This window comes from Mustelus asterias, chromosome 14 (assembly GCF_964213995.1).
Source record: "Mustelus asterias chromosome 14, sMusAst1.hap1.1, whole genome shotgun sequence".
In the NCBI taxonomy this organism is placed as follows: Eukaryota; Metazoa; Chordata; class Chondrichthyes; order Carcharhiniformes; family Triakidae; genus Mustelus; species Mustelus asterias.
The window spans coordinates 14,608,850-14,634,915 of NC_135814.1; the positions used below are offsets into that span (position 1 = coordinate 14,608,850).

At 44.1% G+C, this 26,066-nt stretch overlaps 1 protein-coding gene across 1 annotated transcript in view; it reads right to left on the reverse strand.

Moving 5' to 3' along the window:
* Nucleotides 1–26,066, reverse strand: part of LOC144504124 (contactin-associated protein-like 5) — a 664,070-nt gene that overhangs the window by 395,919 nt on the left and 242,085 nt on the right. The window contains exons 9-10 of the mRNA XM_078229300.1: nt 8,213–8,356; nt 5,635–5,806 (exon numbers count right to left, since the gene is read on the reverse strand). Coding sequence (XP_078085426.1) covers nt 5,635–5,806; nt 8,213–8,356 — 316 coding nt within the window. The remainder of the gene's footprint in view (nt 1–5,634; nt 5,807–8,212; nt 8,357–26,066) is intronic.

The following is a 26,066-nucleotide window of genomic DNA, read 5'->3' on the forward strand; positions in this document are numbered from 1 at the left end:
TAGACCCAAGAAGAACAAATCTGAGTTCCTCCAGTCAGAATATTCGTTACTATTATGGGAAAGTTGACTTTGGGCTGATAATCTTCTATTCTATAAATGCTTTGGAAAATGGAATGTTCACCGTTCTTTTAGAAGGGGATCTTCCAGCAATTGTTGAGGCAGTGGTGTAAAACAACCCCAGTGATTCTTCAAGAAATAAAATTGATACTTAAACAAACAGAACACTACTCACTCTAAGCCTTGAGATTTACATCAGATAAACATTGGTTCAGCACACATTCGCTTACTTGGTCTCAGCTGTGATGGTAATCAGTGGGCAATGTGTTAATGATCTCACTTATCAAACTGTTTAGCTTCACCTCAAGTGTCACGGAGATTGTTGCCAGTTATTACAGCCCCACTGTTGACTGCTCATTGACAATGAGCTGACACTGTCACTCAACTCTGGCCATTGAGATCCTCCTGTGTTAGACAGGATGAAAATGGCTCATAGATATGCATCACCTGCAAGAGAGACACTATATCATACCTAATAAAGTGCCAGATGACTGGCAGATAATTAATCTGGTTTTTATCTTTGTAAAAAAAGGCAACAAAATCCAGGCAACCGTAGACCAAGTTAGCTTTATGTTGGTTGTGGAGTGAATGAAGAATTCTTTTCTCAAAAGTTGTTATACAAAAGTGGGGGGGAGCTGTAGGAGTTCATGAAGGGGGGGATGAAAGGGGGTGCATGCAGGGGGTCTTGAAGGGGGACCCATTGGAAACATGCCTCCAATGATGGAGGGGATCCCAGATGTCCAATCACTTTGAGATTGGGACACCCTTTAAAAACAATGCCCAATCTCTGTGAAGGCAGGTTTGCCGATGTGTTTATGTTTACTTATTTAAAGTTTATTTATTAGTCACAAGTAGGCTTACATTAACACTGCAATGAAGCTACTGTGAAAATCCCCTAGTTGCCACACTCCGGCACCCATTCGGGTACACTGAGGGAGAATTTAGCATGACCAATTCACCAAACCAGCACATTTTTTGGGCTGTGGGAGGAAACTGGAACACCCAGAGGAAACCCGCGCAGACACACGGAGAATGTGCAGACTCCGCACAGGCAGTGAGCCAAGCCGGGAATCAAACGCGGGTCCCTGGCTTTGTGAGGCAGTGCAAACTACTGTGCCACAGTGCCACCCACCACTGTGCCGCTGTTTAGCCACACCACCCCCCCCCCCCCCCCCCCCGCCTCAAGAACCAGTGCAAAACTCGGCCCTCTCCCAAAAAAGGGCCAAGTGTGGGAAAATTGCAATTTGATTGGCGTGAGCAATCGCACTGTTTTCTCACCCAAAATGACACCTAGTCACTTTTAGGCAAATTTCCAACCAATATCTATAGGTCGAACTAAGCACATCTGATCATTACTAAAGTTCTGTCCATTTACTTTACGTTGAATTGATATACTAATGATTTGAACAAAATTACCCCTCGTCTACTGTTTATGCGGCTCTTGAAGAAATACATATGCAACACACGAGTGTATAGCCCAATTCACAAGGAAAAGCAACTATCATCTCTCTATTTCATGTGTAGGTATGCTGCAACGTGGGTCATTCTCCATAAATTTGAGATACTCAGGTTAGCTAAGGGAGTGGCTGCCAAATTCAAAACAGTCTGTGCAGCAGCTCCACTCCTGTTAACCATTGTGATACCTCGCAGGTGGATTGCTGCAGTCACCTGCACCAGCACAGCGACTGCACGTCAAATGTAATTCATTGGTTCTGCCATGTTTTGGGACATCTTGAGGATATAATGAACTGCTATGTGAAAATGAATTATTTCTTTCAATTACCCATTCATTTAATACTATGCAAAAGCCACCAGCCCTTACTCAATCATTGCATTGAGAAGTACAGCAAGTTAACAGAAAGAAAAAGAAAGTACCTTTCACAATGTCACAAAGTGTTTGCCGGTCAATGAAATACTTTTCAAATGTAGTCACTGTTGTAATGTATGAAACACAAGTTAATCTGCACAAAGCAATGAGTAGATAATCTGTTTTAGCGGTGTTGAAATATCGAGCTGGACACCAGTGATGACTCCAATGTTCTTCAAAGTAATGACATGGAATTTTTTCATGTCCACTTATGGGGAAGGACATGGCTTCAGTTTCACATCTTATTCAAAAGACTGCACCTTCAACAATGCAGCACTCTCTCAGTACTGCACTGGAGTGCCAGCATTGATTTTTATTCTCAGGTCCTGAAGTAGGGTTTGAAAAGTCTGATTTACAGGTGAGAGCGCTGCCAACTGAGCCTACCTGACACCTAGTAGTTGAACAATCATGAGCTGACACTGACTGAGTACACGCCAGTGTTACCGAAGATAACATGGACAGTGTTCCATGCTAGTGGAAGCAAGGCAAACAAGAGTCTCTACAGATTATCCAGTTAGAGATTCTAACTGGATAATCTGTAGAAACTCTTGTTTGCCTTGCAAGATAAGTGCATCACAGAGTCAGGCAGCACAGAAACAGGCCCTTCGGCCCACCATGTCTATGCCGACCATCAAATACCAATCTGTACTAATCCCATTTACCAGCACTTGGACCATAGCCTACTATGCCTTGGCGATTTAAGTGCTCGTCCAGGTGCTTCTTAAAAGCTGTGAGAGTATCTGCCTCCACCATCCTCTCAGGCAGTGTGTTCCATATTTCTGCCACCCTCTGGGTGAATTTTTTTTCCTCAGATTCATATTAAACCACTTACTCCTCACGTTAAACGTCTTAGATACCTCTGCCATGGGGAAAATATTCTTAAAATCTACCCTATCCATGCCTCTCATAATTTTGTATATCTCTATCAGAAACCCCCTCAGCCTCCTCTGCTCCAAGGGAAATAAACCCAACCTATCCAGTCTCTCTTCATAGCTGATAGTTGGTTGTGCCATCAAGAAGAGAGATCAAGGCAAACATGGGCACAAATATACACTCATGCACACCATCTCGTCCGCCATGGGAATCGGAGAGGGCGAGGGCCAGACCATGGAAAGGTCCATTGACCTTGGACGGGATTTTCAGGTATTGAGGTAAGCAAGGCGGGAAAATCCCACCCTGTGTTTCAGAGCATCAAGTAGTTCCTTATTTGAACCTCAGAGTCCAATCCTCTAAAGTTTTCATTGTACCCAACTGAATACAGGATGGAAGCAGAAGGGGAAAATAGTTGGATGCATTTCTTCCAAAACGTATCATATACTGATCAATATTGGTCTATATTTGCACTTGACTGTGGAATTCAGAGTCAGCGGACTGCATATTACAGGAAGAGCGGACGGTTCTATGATCGCTTGCCCCACAACCATGCTGCGCTGCAGACAAACAGCACTTAGTTTGCAGGAAGACTTAGACAGGTTGCAAAGTTGGGCCGAGAGGTGGCGGATGGAGTTTAATGCGGAGAAGTGTGAGGTAATTCACTTTGGTAGGAATAACAGATGTGTTGAGTATAGGGCTAACGGGAGGACTTTGAATAGTGTGGAGGAGCAGAGGGATCTAGGTGTATGTGTGCATAGATCCCTGAAAGTTGGGAATCAAGTAGATAAGGTTGTTAAGAAGGCATATGGTGTCTTGGCGTTTATTGGTAGGGGGATTGAATTTAGGAGTCGTAGCGTTATGTTGCAACTGTACACAACTCTGGTGCGGCCGCACTTGGAGTACTGTGTGCAGTTCTGGTCCCCACATTACAGGAAGGATGTGGAGGCTTTGGAGAGGGTGCAGAGGAGGTTTACCAGGATGTTGCCTGGTATGGAGGGGAGATCCTATGAGGAGAGGCTGAGGGATTTGGGATTGTTTTCGCTGGAAAGGCGGCGGCTAAGAGGGGATCTTATTGAAACATATAAGATGATTAGAGGTTTAGATAGGGTGGATAGTGATAGCCTTTTTCCTCTGATGGAGAAATCCAGCACGAGGGGGCATGGCTTTAAATTGAGGGGGGGTAGTTATAGAACCGATGTCAGGGGTAGGTTCTTTACCCAGAGGGTGGTGAGGGATTGGAATGCCCTGCCAGCATCAGTTGTAAATGCGCCTAGTTTGGGGGCGTTTAAGAGATCCGTAGATAGGTTCATGGACGAAAAGAAATTGGTTTAGGTTGGAGGGTCACAGTTTTTTTTTTTCTTAACTGGTCGGTGCAACATCGTGGGCCGAAGGGCCTGTTCTGCGCTGTAATGTTCTATGTTCTAAAACAAGGAAGGGGTGGGATTTCCGCTCCTCACTGGAGAGGAAGCTCTGCCATCAAGAACTGACAACCAATTGGACTGGCCAGCAGCTCTGTCTGTCCTGGCACCAAAAACATTTAAGCGGGACTGCAACAAGGAACAAAAAAAAGGAGCAATACATCCCCAGAAACAGGCGAGTCTGGGGTCTTGGCCAAGGAGGGTTTGAGTAGGTTAGGAAAGGAGGTGGAGATGTGGGGATGGTTGGTTAAGGCTGAATGTGGGGAGGAAAAAAAGGGAGGGTTCTATCTTAGGAGGGTACCTCCCAATCAGCAAAGGGCAGCCCCTGAAGATGGAACTCCCCCCTTCCTTCTACCCTTTGAAGAATTTATCTCCTTAAAATCAGGATGCTCACTTCTGTCCAACTGCCCATGCCAACTGCTTAATGAAGTGGGCAGCATATTGTCAGGATCAATTGGTTTGGTAACAAGCCTAATTCACCCTTAATTACCTATTTCAAATATGCCAATTTCAGCACCCACCCACTCCCTGTATAACGAGATTGAACTTGGGTTGGGTGGGAAGGTGATGGGGTGGATACCTGCCCCTCACCACCAAAGAAACACTTGAGTAGGACACAGAAAATGCAGCCCAGCCTTGAGCACATAGTCATACCCCTCAATTGGTCTACCTTTCATTAGAGGCACACCAGCAAATGCCTTTGTCAAAGTGAATGAAGGTAGAAAGCGTGTGGCAAATTTAAATTTTGCTCTGCCTTTTCTACATTTAGCAATTAGCTGGATCTATAGGCAACAGGCACACAGGCCTACCTCCATTAATGCTTTGCTGTTCTCTAACAGATCCAGCAGCCTGTTTCCTAATGCTCACAAAAATGGTAAAAACCTGTAGCCACCCTTTCCAAAGGACAAGCAAGTGAAACAAAGCAACCTTGATCCAGAAAGTATCCACACAATGCATTATTGGTTGTTAATGATCAAGCTCTACAATTGGTCTTTGACTTTGAGCTGGTGCTTCAGTGTGGTGCTATTTTGGATTACTTAGATTAGATTACAATGGAATCCCTACAGTGCAGAAGGAAGCCATTCGGCCCATCGAATCTGCACCGACCACAATCCCACTCATGCCCTATTCCCATAACCCCATCTATTTACCCTGCTCGTCCCTCTGACACAAAGAGGCAATTTTACCATGGCCAATCAACCTAACCCGCTCATTTTTGGACTGTGGGAGCACCCAGAGGAAACCCATGGGGAGAACGTACAAATTCCACGCAGTCACCCTGGGTTGAAATTGAACCCAGGTCCCTGGCATTGTGAAACAGCAATGCTAACCACTGTGCCCCCCTTCTATTCGCTTAACTGTTTTGAACCATAACAAAGCACAGCTATCTACTCAGTATGAAATGCGAGGAATGTTTACCTGTCCACGATACCACACAAGTCTATCTGAAGATCGCTGAAGTTTCCCCGTAAGCCTTGCTGTACCAGAATGAGATCTGCTGGCTGATTGTCTATGAAGATGAGTCGCATGCAGCCATGAAAAGCACCGTAGGGATTTGAACATCCAGCATTTCTGACAGTTCCAGGGCAGCCTTAGGAACACAACACATGCATAAAAATTAGTTAAGAATATCATGAGTAAAGACAAAGCTCTGTGTGTGACAGCAGTCGTACATCAAAGACCAGGGAATGAGTAATTATTTACATTTGTGGTTGGCAACAAAAACAATCAAGAAACTATCTTCTGTAGGTTCCTTTATTGTCATGGGTCCAATATAAGTAAGAGATAATGATACTCCATTATATTGTTTTGACAATTTCTATTAAGGTCTGTCACTAAGACGTTTAATGGAAGAAGTGAAAGAACAATAAAGAGCATACATTATAAAGTTGCTGAATAACCAGTTGCATAATGAAAATCACTATGTGTACTTTCCTAGAACCAATCACAACTGGAGCAATGCATTTGTTTCCCGCCACGGATAATCAGGATCCTCACTGCGTAACCATCCAGGACGCAGTTTGGAGCGCCAATGCTGGAATCGCTTTGTCTTTATTTCACACATTACAAGTGTTTTATTTTCAGATTCCGCACACCAATGAAGAAACTACAAGCTCTGAATAAAAACAAATGACTGCGGATGCTGGAATCTGAAACCAAAAGGGAAAATGTTGGAAAATCTCAGCAGGTCTGGCAGCATCTGTAAGGAGAGAGAGGAGTCGACGTTTCGAGTCCTGATGACCCTTTGTCAAAGCTTTGACAAAGGGTCATCAGGACTCGAAACATCAGTTCTTTTCTCTCCTTACAGATGCTGCCAGACCTGCTGAGATTTTCCGGCATTTTCCCTTTTGGCTACATGTTCTGAAGCTGTGGAGGATTCATACTTCCCATGATATGGGATTGCTCTCAGGAATTTAAGATGGCAAGCCTTCTTTATTGCTGGTGCTTTATTCCGTTGTCCCACATCATTCACATGCTTTGTGCTCTCCAAATAGATATTTTGAATCTGAAACCATGTGGCAGTGAGGTGGGGTGGCGGGGAGTTGGCGGGGGGGGTGCGATTACAGCCACCTGGCAGCCTATTTACAACAGGTCATGTCAAATAAAATGGGTGGCCACCTCCCTGCCCACCCTCGAGGTGTGCCCCATATCATAGTAGATCGGTAAGGCATCGGACAGCCCAAACCACTCTTCAACCTAATAAGGCCCTTAAATGGCCAAGTAGTGGCTAGTTAAGGGCCTTATTCCACTTTGTCTGCAATAATATATGTGGCTGGGATGCTGGAAGCCTAGCTCACCAGTTTTGTTGCTTGGGCAAAAGGCATAAATTAGGGAAATTTTATCAAAACAAATTTCATTTAGCAATATTGTTTAACTATAACAAATGAATTAGCTTAACCTTTAACACTTGAATAATACTTAAACATGACAAGATACAATTCTCAACTGCTGACCTTTCAGTATGAATTCCAAGCAACATTTTCCTTATTGACTTCAACCTCTCTTTGTAATTAGTTAGCAAAACACAGGCCTACTTTCTTGAAGCTTGGTTTAACAGTCCTAGAACTTTCAGAACACCTCTGAAGACAGAAGACAGCCCAGGTAGCAACTGCTTGTATTTTTAAATGAAATTGAAATTGGCTTTCCTGCAAGCTTAGCTCCTCCCAGTAAGCACACGACTCACACCTAATCAAAAACTCACATGACTCTGCATACCTTGTCTAAAATCCCAGAGCAACTTAAATAAACAAAAGATCCATTAACTCTACAAGGTAACACATTCCTAGCTGAAATTATTATTACCCTGCATTCTTAATAGCTGCTGTATGTTTACCAGACAGACTGACTCTTGTAACAAAACACAGGCTCTTAAAACAAGGCCATCTTAAACATAACACATAGCAAAATAGCACAGTATCACGACAATATTCTTCGGAATGTGAGGATTTTTGAGCTTTGAGGCAAAGGAGGCATCAATACAGCAAAATACTAGCTAGATTTGAATAATGGAATCATAGACTTGTCAAACCTTACAGCACACAAGGGGGCCACTCTGTCCATTGTGTGGGTGCAGGCCCGTTGCAAGAGCTATCTAATTTAGTCGCATGCCCCAGCTTTCTCCCTGTAAATTAGTTCTCTTCAAGCACATGACCAATTGCCTTTTAAAACATCTATGAAATCTCATTCAATCACCCTTTCAGGCGGTGCTTTTCAGACCATAACCACCCTCTGCGTGGAAAAATATATCTTCTGGCTTATTGAATACATAAATGATGGAAAATAGGATTTGGATTAGTCCTGGGGTTTAAGAAGAGTCGTTTGAGAACTTTCCCTGAGGTTATTAAGTAAATGGTTAAGATAATCTGTGGAAAGAGTGGAGCCTTTGTAAAAGTGAATTTTATAGATGGTCTCAGTTGGATGTCACTGATTCACAACGTTATAAAGCAGTAACATATTAAATAAAATGACTAATGAGCGTAATTGATAGATGACTTACCTCCGAAATAGTAACTGTTTCCTGAATTAATCTGTACAGTCGAATGGACGGTCGAGGCAGCATCATTGTCCAGCGTGACGCTGAGTTGATTCCTTCTTGCATTAAAATGAACAGAATGCCACTGCCCATCATTCAGCCCTGTACCTGCAAAATGTAAATCAGATCCTTAGAAAATCGAAGAGGCTCCTGTTGGAATATGATAAATGGGAGTGCTGCATCTCGCACTCAACTTATTCAGTTGTGTCATCACCATTCATGACACATGAATTCCCGCTTTAGACATCAGCATCTTTTAACATTTTCAGTGAGACAGATGATCATCAACATATTTCTGAGAGGTTTATAGTCATGAATTGATGTTGAACTGATGCATGTCGATGCCATCTGTTGTTTCACCTAATGTGCACATGAAAGCTTAAATTGTGTTTTGTTTTTAAAAATAGGTGTTTGAGGTATTGGTCCTACAGTGCTATATTAGTAACAAAGGCAAGAGGGGGTAGGCTGTAAATATCCCTGTGTGCTGTTTTACCCCCAAAGGCAATTACCTGTCTAAAATTATCAAAATTCTTACTGTGGACGTGCCTGTGTACAGCAATAAGAACTCAGTGCATATTAAAGTTAAAGTTTATTTATTAGTAACATGTAAGGCTGACATTAACACTGCAATGAAGTTACTGTGAAATTACCCTAGTTGCCACACTCCGGCACCTATTCGGGTCAACACACCTAACCAGCATGTCGTTTAGACTGTGGGAGGGAACCGGAGCACCCGGAGGAAACCCACGCAGACATGGGGAGAATATGCAAACTCCGCACAGTCACCCAAGCTGGGAATCGAACCCAGGTCCCTGTGAGGCCTGTTAAAATGGAAACTGGTGTTGTGAGACTTCTTACTCTGCCCACCCCGTTCCAACGACGGCATCTCCACGTCAAAGTGGAGACTAAGTTCATCTAAGAGATAAAGTTGCTGTAGTCCCAGATGACCATAGGCTGCTCTCCCCTTTGAGGGGGAAGAGTTGATTTAACCTGAGGATCACCAGACCTCAGGTGAGGGGCAAGGTTGAGAAGGAGGTCCTTCATGAATAACTTCAGCCGCTATGAGAATTGAACCCACACTGTTGGCATTGCTCCACATCATGAACCAGCCATCCAGCCAACTGAGCCAACTGACCCCCATAGATGAGTTCATCTATATTGTTGTTTCACTTCCCGCACCTTGTGGTACACAAGACAGACTTTCATCTCTTCTCATAGTGAGTTTTTGTTCCCCGGAACAAATAGCTGGCTTGTCATCAGAGGCTTATACCTTGAGGGTTGCCACTGCACATAAAACATGGCTGACTACGAGAATCTCCCAACCTTACCGCCTGCCATTAACATGTTGGAAGGATTCGGAGGTTGTTTGGCCAGATTGTGAACACAAGTTTCACGGGTGGCACGGTGACACCGTGGTGAGCACTGCTGCCTCACAGTGCCAAGGGCCCCGGTTCAATTCCAGCCTTGGGTCGCTGTCTGCATGCTCTTCCCATGTCTGCGTGGGTTTCCTCCGGGTGCTTTGGTTTCTTCCCACACTCCAAAGATGTGTGAGTTAGGTTGATTGGCCATGCGAAATTGCCACTTCGTGTCAGGGGGATTGGGATGGTAAATACGGAGGGATACGGGTATAGAATCTAGGGATTGTTATTGATGCAGGCTCGATGGGCTAAATAGCCTCCTTCTGTACTGTAGATTCCAAGTTCCTTGGCTATCAAGTCCTGTCGTGGGATTTGAACCCGGAGCTTCTGGCTCAGAGGCAGGGATGCTACCCACTGCGCCACAAGACCTCCCATTACATCGATGTACTCCGGTCCAATTAAACCACTATGCTTCCTGCCTCTTTCCCTACTCCCACCACTCCCTGTCCTCACATTTCTCCCCCTCCCTCACCCTGATTCCATTCCATTCTTTAACACTTTCCTGCTTGAACTGACCCTTGGTCTGAAACTTCAGTCAAACTTTGGATACATTAATAACACACAAGTGCAAAGAAAATGTTAGGGGTTCTCACTCATTGCAACAAACAGTCCAAATCTCAAAGTGACAGGTGATCATCCAAGATGGGAAGCCACTGGCCAAGGACAGGTAGCAATTACAAATTTATTTAAAGTCACTGTGAAAATGGCAGCCCTAGACAGATAACCAGAATGGTTACTGTCAGTAATTCAACTTCACGCCGGTTCCCATCACCGTTTTATTGTGAACCAAAGGAAAAGGCCACTCCCACGGCTTACAGTCAGGTGGTCCTCGCTCCGGGACCTACAACTCCAGTCCAGATAAAGTTCCAGGCTTAAAAACCCCCGCTAGCTGCTTCCCTTTGGGAAAGTCTCCGCTCACTCAATGAGGCAGTTCATACTCCATGAAGCCCACGGGTAGATCTATTGATGATCCCCTGTGGCCTTCCTGGCCATCATAACAGCCACTGATTATTATTCAACATATATCTCATTATGTCTCCTTGCAGATGTAGGTACCTCAAGACCTATTGAAAGTGAATGTGGCTGGATCCTCAGGTAAGAATACAGCAATAGAAGGAAGCTTTTCAATGCCTTGAGCCAACTCCACTGTGCAGGTTAGAAGGATTGGCCATGCTAAATTGCCCCTTCGTGTCCCATTAACCATGGGAAATGAGTGGGGTTACGGGGATAGGGAGGGGGAGAGGGCCAAGGTAAGATACTCTGTCAGAGAGTCAGTGCAGACTCAATGGGCCAAATGGCCTCTTCTGCACTGTAGGGATTCTATGGTTCAAGTATGGCTACCCATTGAGGCTTTTGAGGGAGAGATTTCCAGATCTTTTTCTATCTTCTGCAAAGAATGTCTCCTGATTCACTCCTGAATTGTCCAGCTTTAATTTGTAGACGTCTCCCCATGTTATTCTCAGTCTGGTGAGAGGACTGTCAGAATGAGCACAAACTCAGCTCAGCTGGAATTTGCCACTGCAGAACTGAAGGAGTAGAAACCTAAGAGAAAAGACTTCCCTTCAATTTCAGAATCTTCATTGATCTCCAACCCAAATTCTGTCCTCAATAGAAAAGGGCCTGAAATCTCCAGAATTTGAACAAAGACCAAATAAACAAAGAAAAGTACTGTCTATACAGGGTCTGCACATTCTTGCCGTGTCTGCGTGGGTTTTCTCCGAGTGCTCCAGTTTCCTCCCACAGTCCAAAAGACATGCTGGTGAGATGCATTAGTCATGTTAAATTCTCACTCAGTGTATCTGAACAGGTGCCGAGTGTGGCGACTAGGGGATTTTCACAATAACTACATTGAAGTTTTAATGTAATCCTACTTGTGACACTGATAAATAAACTTTAAATCTTGAAACTTCTTTTAGTCATTGGCTATAAATCATTTGTATTGTTGTCAGGCAGCAGTGTTCCCTTCCAGTCGGGGAGCACTTCAGTAGTCAAGGGCATTCAGCCATCGATCTTAGGGTAAGCATTCTCCAAGGCGGCCTTCAAGACACACGACAACAGCAGAAGCTGATTGCCAAGTTCCACACGCATGAGGATGGCCACAACTGGGACCTTGGGCTCATATTACATTACTTGTAACCCCCACCATGCTGCCTGGGGTTGCAAAATCCTATCAACTGAAGGTGGATAAATCAACTGGACCGGATGGACTACACCCCAGGGTCTAAAAGAGATAGCTGAGAAAATAGTGCAGGCATTAGTGGTGATCTTTCAGGAATCACTGGAGGCAGGGAGGGTCCCAGAGGGCTGGAAAGTAGCTAATGTAATGCCGCTGTTTAAGAAGGGAGGGAGGCAACAGACAGGAAATTACAGGCTGGTTAGCCTGATTTCGGTCATTGGCAAGATTTTAGAGTCCATTATTAAAGATGAGATCACGGAGTACTTGAAAGTGCATGATAAAATAGGACTGAATCAGCACGGCTTCGTCAAGGGGAGGTCATGTCTGACAAATTTGTTAGAGTTCTTTGAGGAGGTAACAAGGAAGTTAGATAAAGGCGAACCAGTGGACGTGATTTATTTAGATTTCCAAAAGGCCTTTGACAAGGTGTGGCATAGGAGACTGTTAAATAAGTTAAGAGCCCATGGTGTTAAAGGTAAAATCCTGGCATGGATAGAGGATTGGCTGACTGGCAGAAGGCAGAGAGTGGGGACAAAGGTGTCTTTTTCAGGATGGCAGCCGGTGACTAGTGGTGTGCCTCAGGGGTCAGTGCTGGGATTTTCTTCAGCCAGAGAGTGATGAATCTGTGGAACTTTTTGCCACAGAGGCTGTGGAGGCCAGGTCATTGGATGTATTTAAGACAGAGATAGATAGGTTCTTGATTAATAAGGGGCTCAGGGGTTATCATAGAAACCCATAGAAACCCTACAGTGCAGAAGGAGGTCATTTGGCCCATCGAGTCTGCACTGACAACTATCCCACCGAGGCCCTATCCCCATAACCCCACATATTTACCCCGGTTATCCCTCTAATCTACGGATCTTGGGATACTACGGGGTAATTTAGCATGGCCAATGCACCTAATCTGCACATCTTTGGACTGTGGGAGGAAACTGGAGCACCAGGAGGAAACCCACGTGGACAAGGGGAGAACGTGCAAACTCCGCACCCAAGTCACCCGAGCTGGGAATCGAACTCTGGTCCCTGGAGCTGTGAGGTAGCAGTGCTAACCACTGTGCCACTGTGGGAAAAAGGCAGGAGAATGGAGATGAGAAAAATAGCAGCCATGATTGAATGGCGGAGCAGACTCGATGGGCTGAATGGCCTAATTCTGCTTCTATGTCTTCTGGTCTTATGGTCTAACTGTCCTGGCTTGAGACAATTCACACTTCTTTAACCTGTGATTATCCCTCTCTCCACATACACTGTTTGTATCTGTAAAGACTTGATTACCTGAAAAGACTCACATTCCAACCATTCTTCATATTCCAATCTGTAATTATCTTGCAGTTGTGTTTTTGCCTATATATGCTGTGTTTGTGAACTAACCTCCGCTCACCTGATGAAGGAACAGCTCTCTGAAAGCTTGTGATTCCAAATAAACCTGTTGGACTTTAACCTGGTGTTGTGAGGCTTCTTAATGTGCCCATCCCAGTCCAACACCGGCATCTCCACGTCATGGCTGAGGTTTACATGTGATACTGACAACAATGTACGACTCAGTGTCAAGGGAGCGCTGCATTACACTCTTGGCTCTTGTGCTTGTAGGAAGTTCAGAGTTTTCCCGTGGCTAACATATAGTCCATGGTCCTGGTTCAGCCACTAAAATTCTGCACAAGGAGACAATGTTACATCTGACAGCACTGCTTGGGAGATAGTTCCACAGGTAATGACAGCAGCAGTCCACAATGCTTTGCTGCCACTATTCTGTGTTGATTGGGTTGATGCAGGATGCCTAGGTACATCTACAAGAGCTTGTCTGCTCTTGAGGTTGAAAGAGGAAACCAAAGTTGAAAGGTGCAGGAAGGGAATTCCAGTGTGTGGGGCCTAGGCAACTGAAGGCATGGCCACCAACGATGCCGCGATTAAAATTGGCGATGCTCAAGAGACCAGTATTAGGCGAGCGCAGACAACTCAGAGCATTGTGGGGCAATTATAGGAGGGAGATCATGGAAGGATTGGAAAACAAGGTTGAGAACTTTACAGCGAAGGCATTGCTTGACCAGGAACCAGCAGACACAGAGCTGTGAATTAGGGCACAGACAGCAGAGATTTGGACAACCTGGAGTGTACAGAAGTTGGAATGTAGGAGATCAACCAGTGGTGCTTTCAAGCAGTCAAAGCTAAAGGTAACAAAGGCATGAACGATGGTTTTGACAGCGAATAAGCTGAGCCAGGTTCGGACGATGTCAAGGTGGTGGAAATAGACAGCCTTAGTGATGGCACAAATGAGGTTGGAAACTCATCTCAGAGTCAAATTTGACACCGAAACTGTGAACTGCTGCTCATTTTGACATTTTGCTACAATAATTGCACCATGTGAATATAAGATGGTATTTCATCATAAACCCAGATGTCTGACTGAATTGCTGGCAACTCTTTTGACGCTAGCGGAAGTTTTGCAAAGGAATAAAACATATATTGAGACATCAGGGGCGGGATTTTACGGCCTTGCTCAAGCGTTGTCTGCCCCTCACCCACTCCAATTCCTTGGCGGGCGGGACGGTAGAATTCCAGTGCAGAAGCGATATGCATCCTACCTTAGGACTCCTTAGAATTTGGGCATTGATTTTTTTGGGGGTATTAACTTAGGAATTATTAAGCAGCCAATTTGAAATACCTGTTGTCTGCAAGTGTTTAATTTTTCAGTTCAGGGACACAATTAAAAAGAAAACCTTCAAAATAAGGTACCAAGTGTAAAATTACATTACTTTCACATCAATACAATAAGATATAATGTTAGTATCACACTGCATCAAAATGAAAGATTCATTGTTATTTAGAGAATGCGCAATAAGAACTGAATTTAAAAAAAGACTTGCATTTCTGTGGCACCTTTCGTGGTCTCAGAATGTCCAAAGCACTTCAAAGCCAGAGAAGTACTTTCGAAGTGTCATCACCATTGCAATTTTTAAAAATGTGAGAGCCAATTTGGCACATTGCAAGATTCCACAAGCAGTGACAAACAACCTGTTTTTGTGATGTTGATTTAGGAAATTATTGGTCGAGATAATAGTGATATCTCCCTTTCTGCCCTTTGAAATAACATGGAGATGCCGGCGTTGGACTGGGATAAACACAGTAAGAAGTCTCACAACACCAGGTTAAAGTCCAACAGGTTTATCTGGCAGCACAAACAGACCATTGTCCGCAGCAAGCTACCCAGCCTTCAGGAGAACAGCGACCACGACACCACACAACCCTGCTACAACAACCTCTGCAAAACGTGCCGGATCATCGACACGGATGCCATCATCTCACGTGAGAACACCATCCACCAGGTACACAGTACACACTCTTGCGACTCGGCCAATGTTGTCTACCTGATACGCTGCAGGAAAGGATGTCCCGAGGCATGGTACATTGGGGAGACCATGCAGACGCTACGACAACAGATGACTGAACACCACTCGACAATCACCGGGCAGGAGTGTGCCCTTCCAGTCGGGGAACACTTCAGCAGTCACGGGCATTCTGATCTTCAGGTAAGTGTTCTCCAAGGTGGCCTTCACGACACACGACAATGCAGAATCGCTGAGCAGAAACTGATAGCCAAGTTCCACACACATGAGGACAGCTTCAACCGGGATCCTGGGTTCATGTCAAACTATCTGTAACCCCCACAACTTGCCTGGGCTTCGTAAATCTCACTAACTGTCCTGGCTGAAGACAATACACATCTCTTTAACCTGTGCTTAACCCTCTCTCCACTCACATTGTCTGTACCTTTAAGACTTGATTACCTGTAAAGACTCGCATTCCAACCATTATCTTGTAAATTGAGTTTGTGTCTGTATATGCTCTGTTTGTGAACACAACTCCTCACTCACCTGAAGAAGGAGCGAGACTCCGAAAGCTTGTGCTGCCAAATAAACCTGTTGGACTTTAACCTGGTGTTGTGAGATTTCTTGCTTTGAAATAATGCCATTGGATCTCTCATGTACACTTGAGGGAGCAGTTGGGGCCTTGGTTTAACATCTAATTTTAAGGACAGCACCACCACTCCCTCAGCACTGTCTGCAGAGTCAGCTTTAACTTTGTGTCCAAGTTCTAGAGTGGGACTTCAACCCACAACCTTCAGTCTCAGTGTCAAAAGTGCTACTAAAAGTGACCCACAACATTATCCCGTGCACCAATGCTGAATTTCAATGCCAAGTAAATTGGTTACATCAAGCTTACGTCAACCTTGGGCGGCACGGTGGCACAGTGGTTGGCACTGCTGCCTCACAGTGCCAGGGACCTAGATTCGATTTCTGCCTCAGGTCACTGTCTGTGTGGAATTTGCACATTCTCCCCGTGTCTGCAAGGGTTTCCTCCGGGCGCTCCGGTTTCCTGCCACAGTCCAAAGATGTGCGGGTTAGGTGCATTGGCCATGCTAAATTGACCCTAGTTTCAGGGGGATTAGCAGGGTAAATATGTGGGGTTATGGGGATAGGGTGGGATTGTTGTCGGTGCAGACTTGATGGGCCGAATGGCCTCCTTCTGTACTGTAGGGTTTCTATGATTCTATGAAATAATACAGCAGAATGTTCAAGAATTCCAAAATAACAATGGTGATACGAGATTTTGCACTCTGGCGATTGAGAATTTCACGAACGAGTTGCTTTTACTTAGTGATTCTGGACTTCTGTGAAATTCAATGAGGCATGTGCGCAGCAGGTTGTGGTGACAAGAAAGAGCAAGAACAAGCACAGGGGCAAAACAAGCAAAATAATCCTAATGGCAATGGTCTGAGTAGACAATAACACTCTGATTCACCTGCCTCCTCGCTTTGACAATGTCCTTGAATATTATTTCACAAAGGTGAGTCACCTGCTGAAAATGCATTGTGGAAATTGAGGAACATGTTTTCCATGATTTTCTGTACATTGTCGTCAGAAATCAGAAATGACTTGCGGCTAAGTTCCAAAAGTGCACCATTGGGTTAAAGAATTATGAGGAGCATAAATTTTGGATACGCACTGTGAGTGAGTGTGGACTTGCAAAATTTTATTATCAGAAAGCTCAACCAGCAATTTAAGTGCTGCCATTATGTGATGAGCCAAAAGCCATAAGAGCACTAGAACTTGAGAGAAAGGAGCAAGAGTAGGCCCTTAAGAGCCCTCGAGTCTGCTCTGCCATTCAGTATGATTGTGGTTGCTCTTCTATCTTAATGGTATTTTCTCAAATTATCCTCATATTCCTTAACTTTAATATCTTTAATATCCTGAAATCTATCAATCTCTGCGTTGAACATAATCAATGACTGAGACTCCACAGCCCTCGGGGGTAGAGAGCTCCAAAGATTCACCAAATTCCGATTGAAAAAAATCTTTCCTCGTCTTGGTCCTAAATGGCCTACCCTTTCCTCTGAGCCTGTGACCCCTGCTTCCAGACCCAACGGGAAACGTGCTTTCTGCACCTGCCTTGTTGAACCATGTAAGATTGTTCTATGCTTCGGTGAGATCATTCTTCTAAACTCAAGAGAACACAGACCCAGTCTCCTCAATCTCTCCTCACAGGACAATCCTGCCATCCCAGAGATTAGTTCTGGTGAACTTTCATTGTACTCCCTCTGTGACAATGACATCCTTCCTTAGGGAAGGGGACCAAAATACACCAGGTACAGTCTCACCAAGTCTCTATACAATTGCAGCAAGACTTATTCACTCCTGTACTCAAATCTTCTTGCAATCAAGGCCAACATGCCATTTGCCTTCCTAATTGTTTGCTGCACCTGCATTTTGGCTTTCAGTGACTTATGGACATTGACACCCACGTTCCTTTGGTCATCAACACTTCCCAATGTATCACCACTTAAGAAATAAATTGCATTTTTATTTTTCCTATCAAAGTGGATAACTTCATATCTTTCCACATTGTATTCCATCTGCCATGTTCTTGCTCACTCACTTACTCTGTCAAAACCCCCTTTGCATCGTCCTCACAACTCACATTCCCGCTTAGTTTTGTGTCATCAACAAACTTAGAAATATTATATTTGGTCCGCAAATCCAAATCATTGATGCAGGTTGTGAATAGTTGGGACCCGATCCCTGTGGTACCCCATGGGTCACAGCCTGCTGACCTGAGAATGACCCATTTATTCCTACTCTGTTTTCCAACTCTTAACCAATTCTCAATCTGTGCAAGTATATGACGCCCAATCCCATGTGCTCTAGATTTGCTTATTAATCTCCTGTGTGGGACTCTATCAATAGCCTTCTGAAAATCCTCATATACTACATCCATTGGTTCCCCATATCTATTCTGTTAATTACAATAATTCAGGGCAGCACGGTGGCACAGCGGTTAGCACTGCTGCCTTACAGCACAAGGGGCCTGGGTTCAATTCCCGTGCTTGGGTCACTGTCTGTGCGGAGTCTGCACATTCTCCCCATGTCTGCATGGGTTTCCTCCGGATACTCTGGTTTCCTCCCACAGTCTGAAAGATGTGTTAATTAGATGCATTAGCCATGCTAAATTCTCCCTCAGTGTACCCGAACAGGCGCCGGACTATGGCGAACTAGGGAATTTTCACAGTAACTTCATTGCAGTGTTAATGTAAGCCTACTTGTGACACAGATAAATAAACTTTAAAATTTATATCCACAAAAAACAGATTTGTCAAACTTGATTTCCCATTCATAAATCCATGTTGACTGCCCAATTCCACCATGATTTTCTAAGGGTCCAGTTATCACGTCCTTTCTAATAGATTTTAGCACTTTCCCTATTACTGATGTCAGGCTAACAGGTCCTTGTTTTCTCTCTCCCTCCTTTCTTAAATAGTGGAGTTACATTTGCCACCTTCCAATCTGCAGGAACAGTTCCAGAATCTGCAGAATGTTAGAAGATGATCACTGATGCACCACTGTCCCTGCAGCTATCTTTCTCAACACTCAGAAGTTTCTCCTCACCTCAGGGAGGACCTCAGTCCTAAATGTTCATCCCCTCTTCCTGAGACTGTGCCCCCATGTTTCAGATTCCTTAGGCAGCGAAAACAACCCTTCAGTGTCTACCCTGACACCTCATCAGTATCTTGTATGCTTCAGTGAGATCACCTATCAATTTGCTCAATCTCTCATCATGGAAGAATCCTCTCATCACAGAAAAATAAGCATAAGACTGCAGATGCTGCAATTTGAAAGAAAACAGAGAACGCTGGTCTGGTAGACCCCAGGACCACCTCCTGATGTAAAGTAAATGCTGGATGAGATTTTCATTCGGCCCTGTATTTGAGACTGGCACATAACATAACCGAGAGGTCAAAGATCAATATAAATTGGCCCTCAAGCCTCATTGCCCTTCACAAGTAACTCATCTGGATGAAGAGGGAAGGTGATGGTTCATTGGTATTATCGCTAAATTATTCATCCGGAAATGATGCGGAGATGCCGGCGTTGTACTGGGGCGGTCACAACACCAGGTTAAAGTCCAACAGGTGAATCACTCAGCTGATGAAGGAGCAGTGCTCCAAAAGCTCATGATTACAAATAAACCTGTTGGACATTAATCCAGAAACTCAGCTAATGTTCTCGGGACCCAAGTGCTGGAACTTGAATTCAATAAGAAGTATCTGGAATTAAGAATCTACTGATGATCATGAAACTATTGTGGATTGTCGGAAAAGCCCATCTCGTTCATGAATGTCCTTTAGGCAAGGACATTTGCCGTCCTTACCCAGCTTAGCCTACATTTGACTCCAGAGCCACAGCAATGTGGTTGACTCTCAACTGCCCTCCAAGGGTAACTAGGGATGGGCACTAAATGTTGTAAGAAATCTCACAACACCAGGTTAAAGTCCAACAGGTTTATTTGGTAGCAAAAGCCACTAGCTTTCGGAGCGCTGCCCCTTCGTCAGGTGAGTGAGAGTTCTGTTCACAAACAGGGCATATAAAGACACAAACTCAATTTACAAAATAATGGTTGGAATGCAAGTCTTTACAGGTAATCAAGTCTCAAAGATACAGACAATGTGAGTGGAGAGAGCGTTAAGCACAGGTTAAAGAGATGTGTATTGTCTCCAGACAGGACAGTTAGTGAGATTTTGCAAGCCCAGGCAAGTCATGGGGGTTACAGATAGTGTGACATGAACCCAAGATCCCGGTTGAGGCCGTCCTCAGGTGTGTCGAACTTGGCTATCAGTCTCTGCTCAACGACTCTGCACTGTCGTGTGTCGTGAAGGCCACCTTGGAGAATGCTAACCTGAAGATCAGAGGCCGAATGCCCGTGACAGCTAAAGTGTTCCCCAACAGGAAGAGAACACTCTTGCCTGGTGATTGTCGAGCGGTGTTCATTCATCCGCTGTCGTAGCGTCTGCATGGTCTCCCCAATGTACCATGCCTCGGGACATCCTTTCCTGCAGCATATCAGGTAGACAAAGTTGGCCGAGTTGCAAGAGTATATACCGTGTACCTGATGGATGGTGTTCTCACATGAGATGATGGCATCCGTGTCGATGATCCGACACGTCTTGCAGAGGATGCTGTGGCAGGGTTGTGTGGTGTTGTCGTCACTGTCCTCCTGAAGGCTGGGTAGTTTGCTGCAGACAATAGTCTGTTTGAGGTAACTTCTGTCTGGAGACAATACACATCTCTTTAACCTGTGCTTAACGCTCTCTCCACTCACATTGTCTGTACCTTTGAGACTTGATTACCTGTAGAGACTCGCATTCCAACCATTATTTTGTAAATTGAGTTTGTGTCTTTATATGCCCTGTTTGTGAACAGAACTCCCACTCACCTGACGAAGGAGCAGCGCTCCGAAAGCTAGTGGCTTTTGCTACCAAATAAACCTGTTGGACTTTAACCTGGTGTTGTGTGACTTCTTACTGTGTTTACCCCAGTCCAACGCCGGCATCTCCACATCATCACTAAATGTTGGCCAGCCAGTGATGCCCATGTGCCACGAATGAATAAACAAAAAGAGGTGAATCTCGGGTCACTAGCCTCACTGACACTGGCTCAATGATAAGTGTCAGGAGGAGGGGGAGCTGGGATTGGCTACCGGGGAGGGAAGTGAGCCCTTGTGCTCTTCCTGACTCCCCAGGAATTGTTTTTGGAATTTAAAAAAATGAACTCACCTTTTGTGGCAAGCGACTGAAAAATCCTGATTGCGTGCAAAGCATTTCCTGATCAGTACTGAATAATTCAGGGACTGTGACCTTCAGTAGACTCTAGGCTCCAATGTGTTCTAAAATAAGGGGTTCACAACCGTACACAGTTTAGGTACAAGCTGTTCCAATGCTAAATTAGTACTCTGTGCAACCATTTTATAGCCAAAAGAGTCACAATACTTATATCGAATGACGCTTGACAGTGGTGAGCACTGCTGCCTCACAACGGGTTTGATTCTCGGCTTGGGTCGCTGTCTGTGAGGAGTCCACATGTTCTCTCCATTTCTGCGTGAGTTTCCTGCAAGTGTTCTGGTTTTCTCTCACACTCCAAAGATCATAGAATCATAGAACAGCTACAGTGCAGAAGGAGGCCATTCGACCCATCGAGCCTGCACCGACAACAATCCCACACAAGCCCTATCCCTATAACCCCATCCATTTACCCTGCTAGTCTCCCTAACACTAAGGTCAATTTAGCATGGCCAATCCACCTAACCTGCACATCTTTTGACTGTGGGAGGAAACCTGAGCACCCGGAGGAAACCCACGAAGACACGGGGAGAGCATGCAAACTCCACAAAGACAGTGGAGGCTGGAATTGAACCGAGGTCCCTGGTGCTGTGAGGCAGCAGTGTTAACCACTCTGCCCCCCACAAAGTGGAGAATATGGGCATCGATCACACTATCCCTTGCATGCTAAGCGAGCACTCTACCATCTGAGCTAATTCCACCAAGCTGTCTGTTGTTACCTTTGTGGGTGTGCAGATGTGCAGGTTAGGTTGACTGGTCATGCTAAATAGCCCCTTAGTGTCAGGGGGATTAGAGAGTAAGATGTGGAGTTATGGGGATAGGGCCTGGGTGGGATTGTTGTTGGTGCAGGCTCGATGGGCCGAAGGCCCCCTTCTTCACTGTCGGAACTCTACGATTCTAAATTTTACCCCTATATATCGAAATTTTGAATAATACTTCAAAAAGCTGAGTTCCTTCTGTACCTATGAAAACACATCAGTCTGTTTTCCAGCAGGGTTAACCAGGTAGCAAACAAAATGATTTGCACAATCACCCACCACCTACTACCCCCCCCCCACCCAACCTACAATTCCCCTCCTGCCAACTCCCTCCCCATCAGTGCAAGACTGAAAACAATGATAACATCACGACAGCTGCCTGATGTGAACTCTGCTAATACAACACAGAGCAGGTGGTTGAACCTAGAATTCTCCTCCCTCTGTGTGTGCATGGGTTTGCATTGCACCAAGCTCATTAAAAGCAATTTGATTGTCAGATATGAAACAGTTGGAACACTAAAATTGTTCTTTACTTGAAGAAGATTGAAAATCAACCTTAACATGAATCAGCAATGGACCACACGGCACTTGTGTAACTGTTACAATTAATATTGCCATCTGGACCCTTATTCACCAGTTCAGCCAAGATTTTGACATTGTCACCAACTGTTGGTTGACTGTTCTAAGCAGCATTATGATGGCCAACATTATTAATATTGTACAGAAGCAGCAATCTATTTCCAGTTTTAAAAATAAATGAAGGCTTGCTTTTATACACTGCCTTTCATGACTTCAAACATCCCAAAGCACGCTATAACCAAGCAAGTACATTGGAAATGTAGTCACCGCTGTAATGTAAGGAACACAGCAGTCAATTTGTGCACAGCAAGATCTCAACGCCAACAATCGTCAGAAATTCTGTTCAATTTTCAAATTTGCGGACGACACCAACGTTGTGGATCAGATCTCAAACAATGACGAGACAGAGTACAGGAATGAGGCAGAGAATCTGGTGAACTGGTGTGATGACAATAATCTCTGCCTCAATGTCAACACAATGAAGAAGATTGCCATCGACTTCAGGAAGCGTAGAGGACAACATGCCCCTGTCTACATCAATGGGGGCGAAGTAGAAATGGTCAAAGGCTTCAAGTTTTTATGTGTCCAGATCACCAACAACCTACCCTGGTACCCCATGCCAACACTATAGTTACGAAAGCCCACCAATGCCTCTACTTTCTCACAAGACTAAGGAAATTTGGCATCTCAGCTACGACTCTCACCAACTTTTACGGATGCACTATAGAAAGCATTTTTTCTGGTTGTATCACAGCTTGGTATGGCTCCTGCTCTGCCCAAGACCGCAAGAAACTACAAAAGGTCATGAATGTAGCCCAATCCATCACGCAAACCAGCCTCCCACCCATTGACTCTGTCTACACTTTCCACTGCCTCGGCAAAGCAGCCAACAAAATTAAGGGCCCCACGCATCCTGGACATTCTCTCTTCCACCTTCTTCCGTCGGGAAAAAGATACAAAAGTCTGAGATCATGTACCAACCGAGTCAAGAACAGCTTCCTCCCTGCTGCCATCAGACATTTGAATGGACCGACCTCACATTAAGTTGATCTTTCTCTGCACCCTAAATATGACTGTAATACTACATTCTGCACTCTCTCATTTCTTTCTCTATGAACGGTATGCTTTGTCAGTTTGGCGTGCAAGAAACAATAATTTTCACTGTATATTGATACATGTGACAATAATAAATCAAATCAAATCATATCAAATTTTGTGATGTCGTTTAAGAGATACATGCTGGCCAGTTCACCGGGGAGAATTCTGCTGCTATCCTGTTGAATAGTGTCTTGGGGGAAAAAAAATCTCACTTGAAAGCACTTGCAGCTGTGCAGCACTGCATATGTACTGCACTGCAGCATCAGCCAATGTGTTAAAGCAAACTTTCAACTAACATTCCATCTTAGAGAATGATTTTAATAACTGGATTGGAACAGGGAATAACAGTGCATCCCAAACCAGCCCTCCACTGATATCCACACACATGCACTTTCAGTAGTGTGATGATACTGTCCCTTTAGGAAATGTGTTTGTCATGATTCTTGTGCAGAATCTATTTTAGCAGTTTTATTTGCTATTACTGAGGCCGTTCTGTCTATATACAGCAATCATATATTCCTGCACTGTTACTGCAGCAGCATAATTGCTTCCAATGGCTAGAATGCTCTCTTTCATCTGAACAATTGGTGTTGTTAGTGCTCCCCTGGGATTTTGCAGAGTAGGACTTGATTAGGATGAATGACAGCGAACAAATCATATGACTGGGTAGAGCTAGGCTTACACAGAGAATTCAAGCTTAGTTGCTGTTTAGATGCTGCTTTTGAGCTGAGAGAGAGGAGTGCCTCTCTTTTCCCCTCTTTTCCCCTCAGGAGACTGGGAGCTGCCAGAGACTAGGTTTACTTCGATAAAGTTTTGCTGTTTTGAGGATATATCCTTCCATGGAAATTGTTGTCTGGATCTCTGTCCAGAAGTGTTAAAAGGCTGGAAATCAAGCGCCATGTGAGCATGCTTGTTTTCTGTGCTAACCAATTCTGAAGAAGGGTGCATATTTGTGGGGTTATTGCTTTAAATTGGAACAACAGAGATAGTTCGCTGCTAAGAATTATACTTTGTCATGTTTAAGCATTTTAGTTGGTAAAAGTTATGCTAATTCTTTTTGTTATATTCTAACTATGTCCTTAAATAAAGTTTGTTCTGATAAAAGCTTCCTGGTGGGTCAATCGAATCATACCTGGTGCTCACATTAATGCCAAAATCAAATGTAAAAGTTGGGGTCTTGGCTAACTGCATAATTTACATTGGAGTTTCTTGTCTGGTACACAACAGCGGGAATTACAGAGTAACAATAACAAAGAAGAACCTTTGCTCCTCTCCTGACAGAGGGGTGTTGAGAGCAATTGTACAACATCCTTCTGCTGAATTGGATAGCCCAGTGCAGACAGAAGACCAAACTTTGCACCTTCTGGGCTTACGTGTCCCAACTACTCGCTGGATAAATTTACCGAGACATCAGGGGAGCTTTTGCATTGTATTTCATGAAGATGGATAAAATACAATAGCTGCAATAATTTCACCAGCTATCCATTGGTTCGTCACTGTTACAGTGCAATGATAAAATATCGATTTTTATAACCATGTAATGCAGTTCTATAACATTGTGATATATATCTTTTCAATCAGAGACTGGAAAATAAAATTCAAGTTGCAAGTGACAGTAAAACAAAAAAAAATAGAGTTTTTATTCAGGTTAGATGTACTTGTATAAAAATCTTAACAAATTGCATTTTGAATTAAAGTTCAATAGATGGATATATATTGCTATCTTCATTATATGGGCATTCCAAACTGGATTCAAATCTAGTTTTTGATAGATCCTGCTTTTAAAGTGCCTCACCTTGCAGTGTTAGCTAAAGAAAAATGGGACACAATATCCACAACAAGTCAATGACTATTTCTACCAACTGGAAACAGATTATTTTCAAGCTTCATTTTGGATCACGCTAGACTTCCAGGATTCTATAATCCCTTGTCATAACTTGTAAACAAACCCAATTTTTAGATTTGGAATATTTCTCCAGTGACGATTTTCTAAGATTTTCTAATATGTAACCGCATTGAAATATGTATGAACTCAGTTTTGGCTTTACAATGGAAGCAAGAAGCTATACAAAAATCTAATTTCAAATTGCCATTTCTATTTTCCAATCATTCTTTTCTCGGCACGTTTTCTCATTACTATTTGTGGGAACTTGTTGTGGGAATATTTGACTAGGCCACAACTAAATCTTTGCATCAAGTTCCGATTACTACACTTTCGGAAAGATGTGAGGGACCCAGAGAAGGTGGAGTGGAGATTTACCAGAATGATTGCAGGATGGGGGATTTTAGCTACAGGGTTAGGTTGGAGAATCTGGGGTTGTTCTCCTGGACCAAAAGAGATTGAGGGGAGATTTGATAAAAGTGTGCTAGATTATGGCAGGTCTAGATAAAGCGCACAAAAAAAGACTATGACTATTGGTGCTCCAGTTTCCCCCCACACTCCAAAGATAAGCGGATTAGGTTGATTGGCCATGCTAAATTGACCCTTGGGGGGAATTTTCCCGTCCCACCCGCCACAGGAAGCGTGGCGACCAGACAAAGGTCTATTGACCTCGGGCGGGATTTTCCGGTCTTGGGGTGAGCACGGCCGGATAATCCCAGAGTTAATGTCAGAGGAATTAAC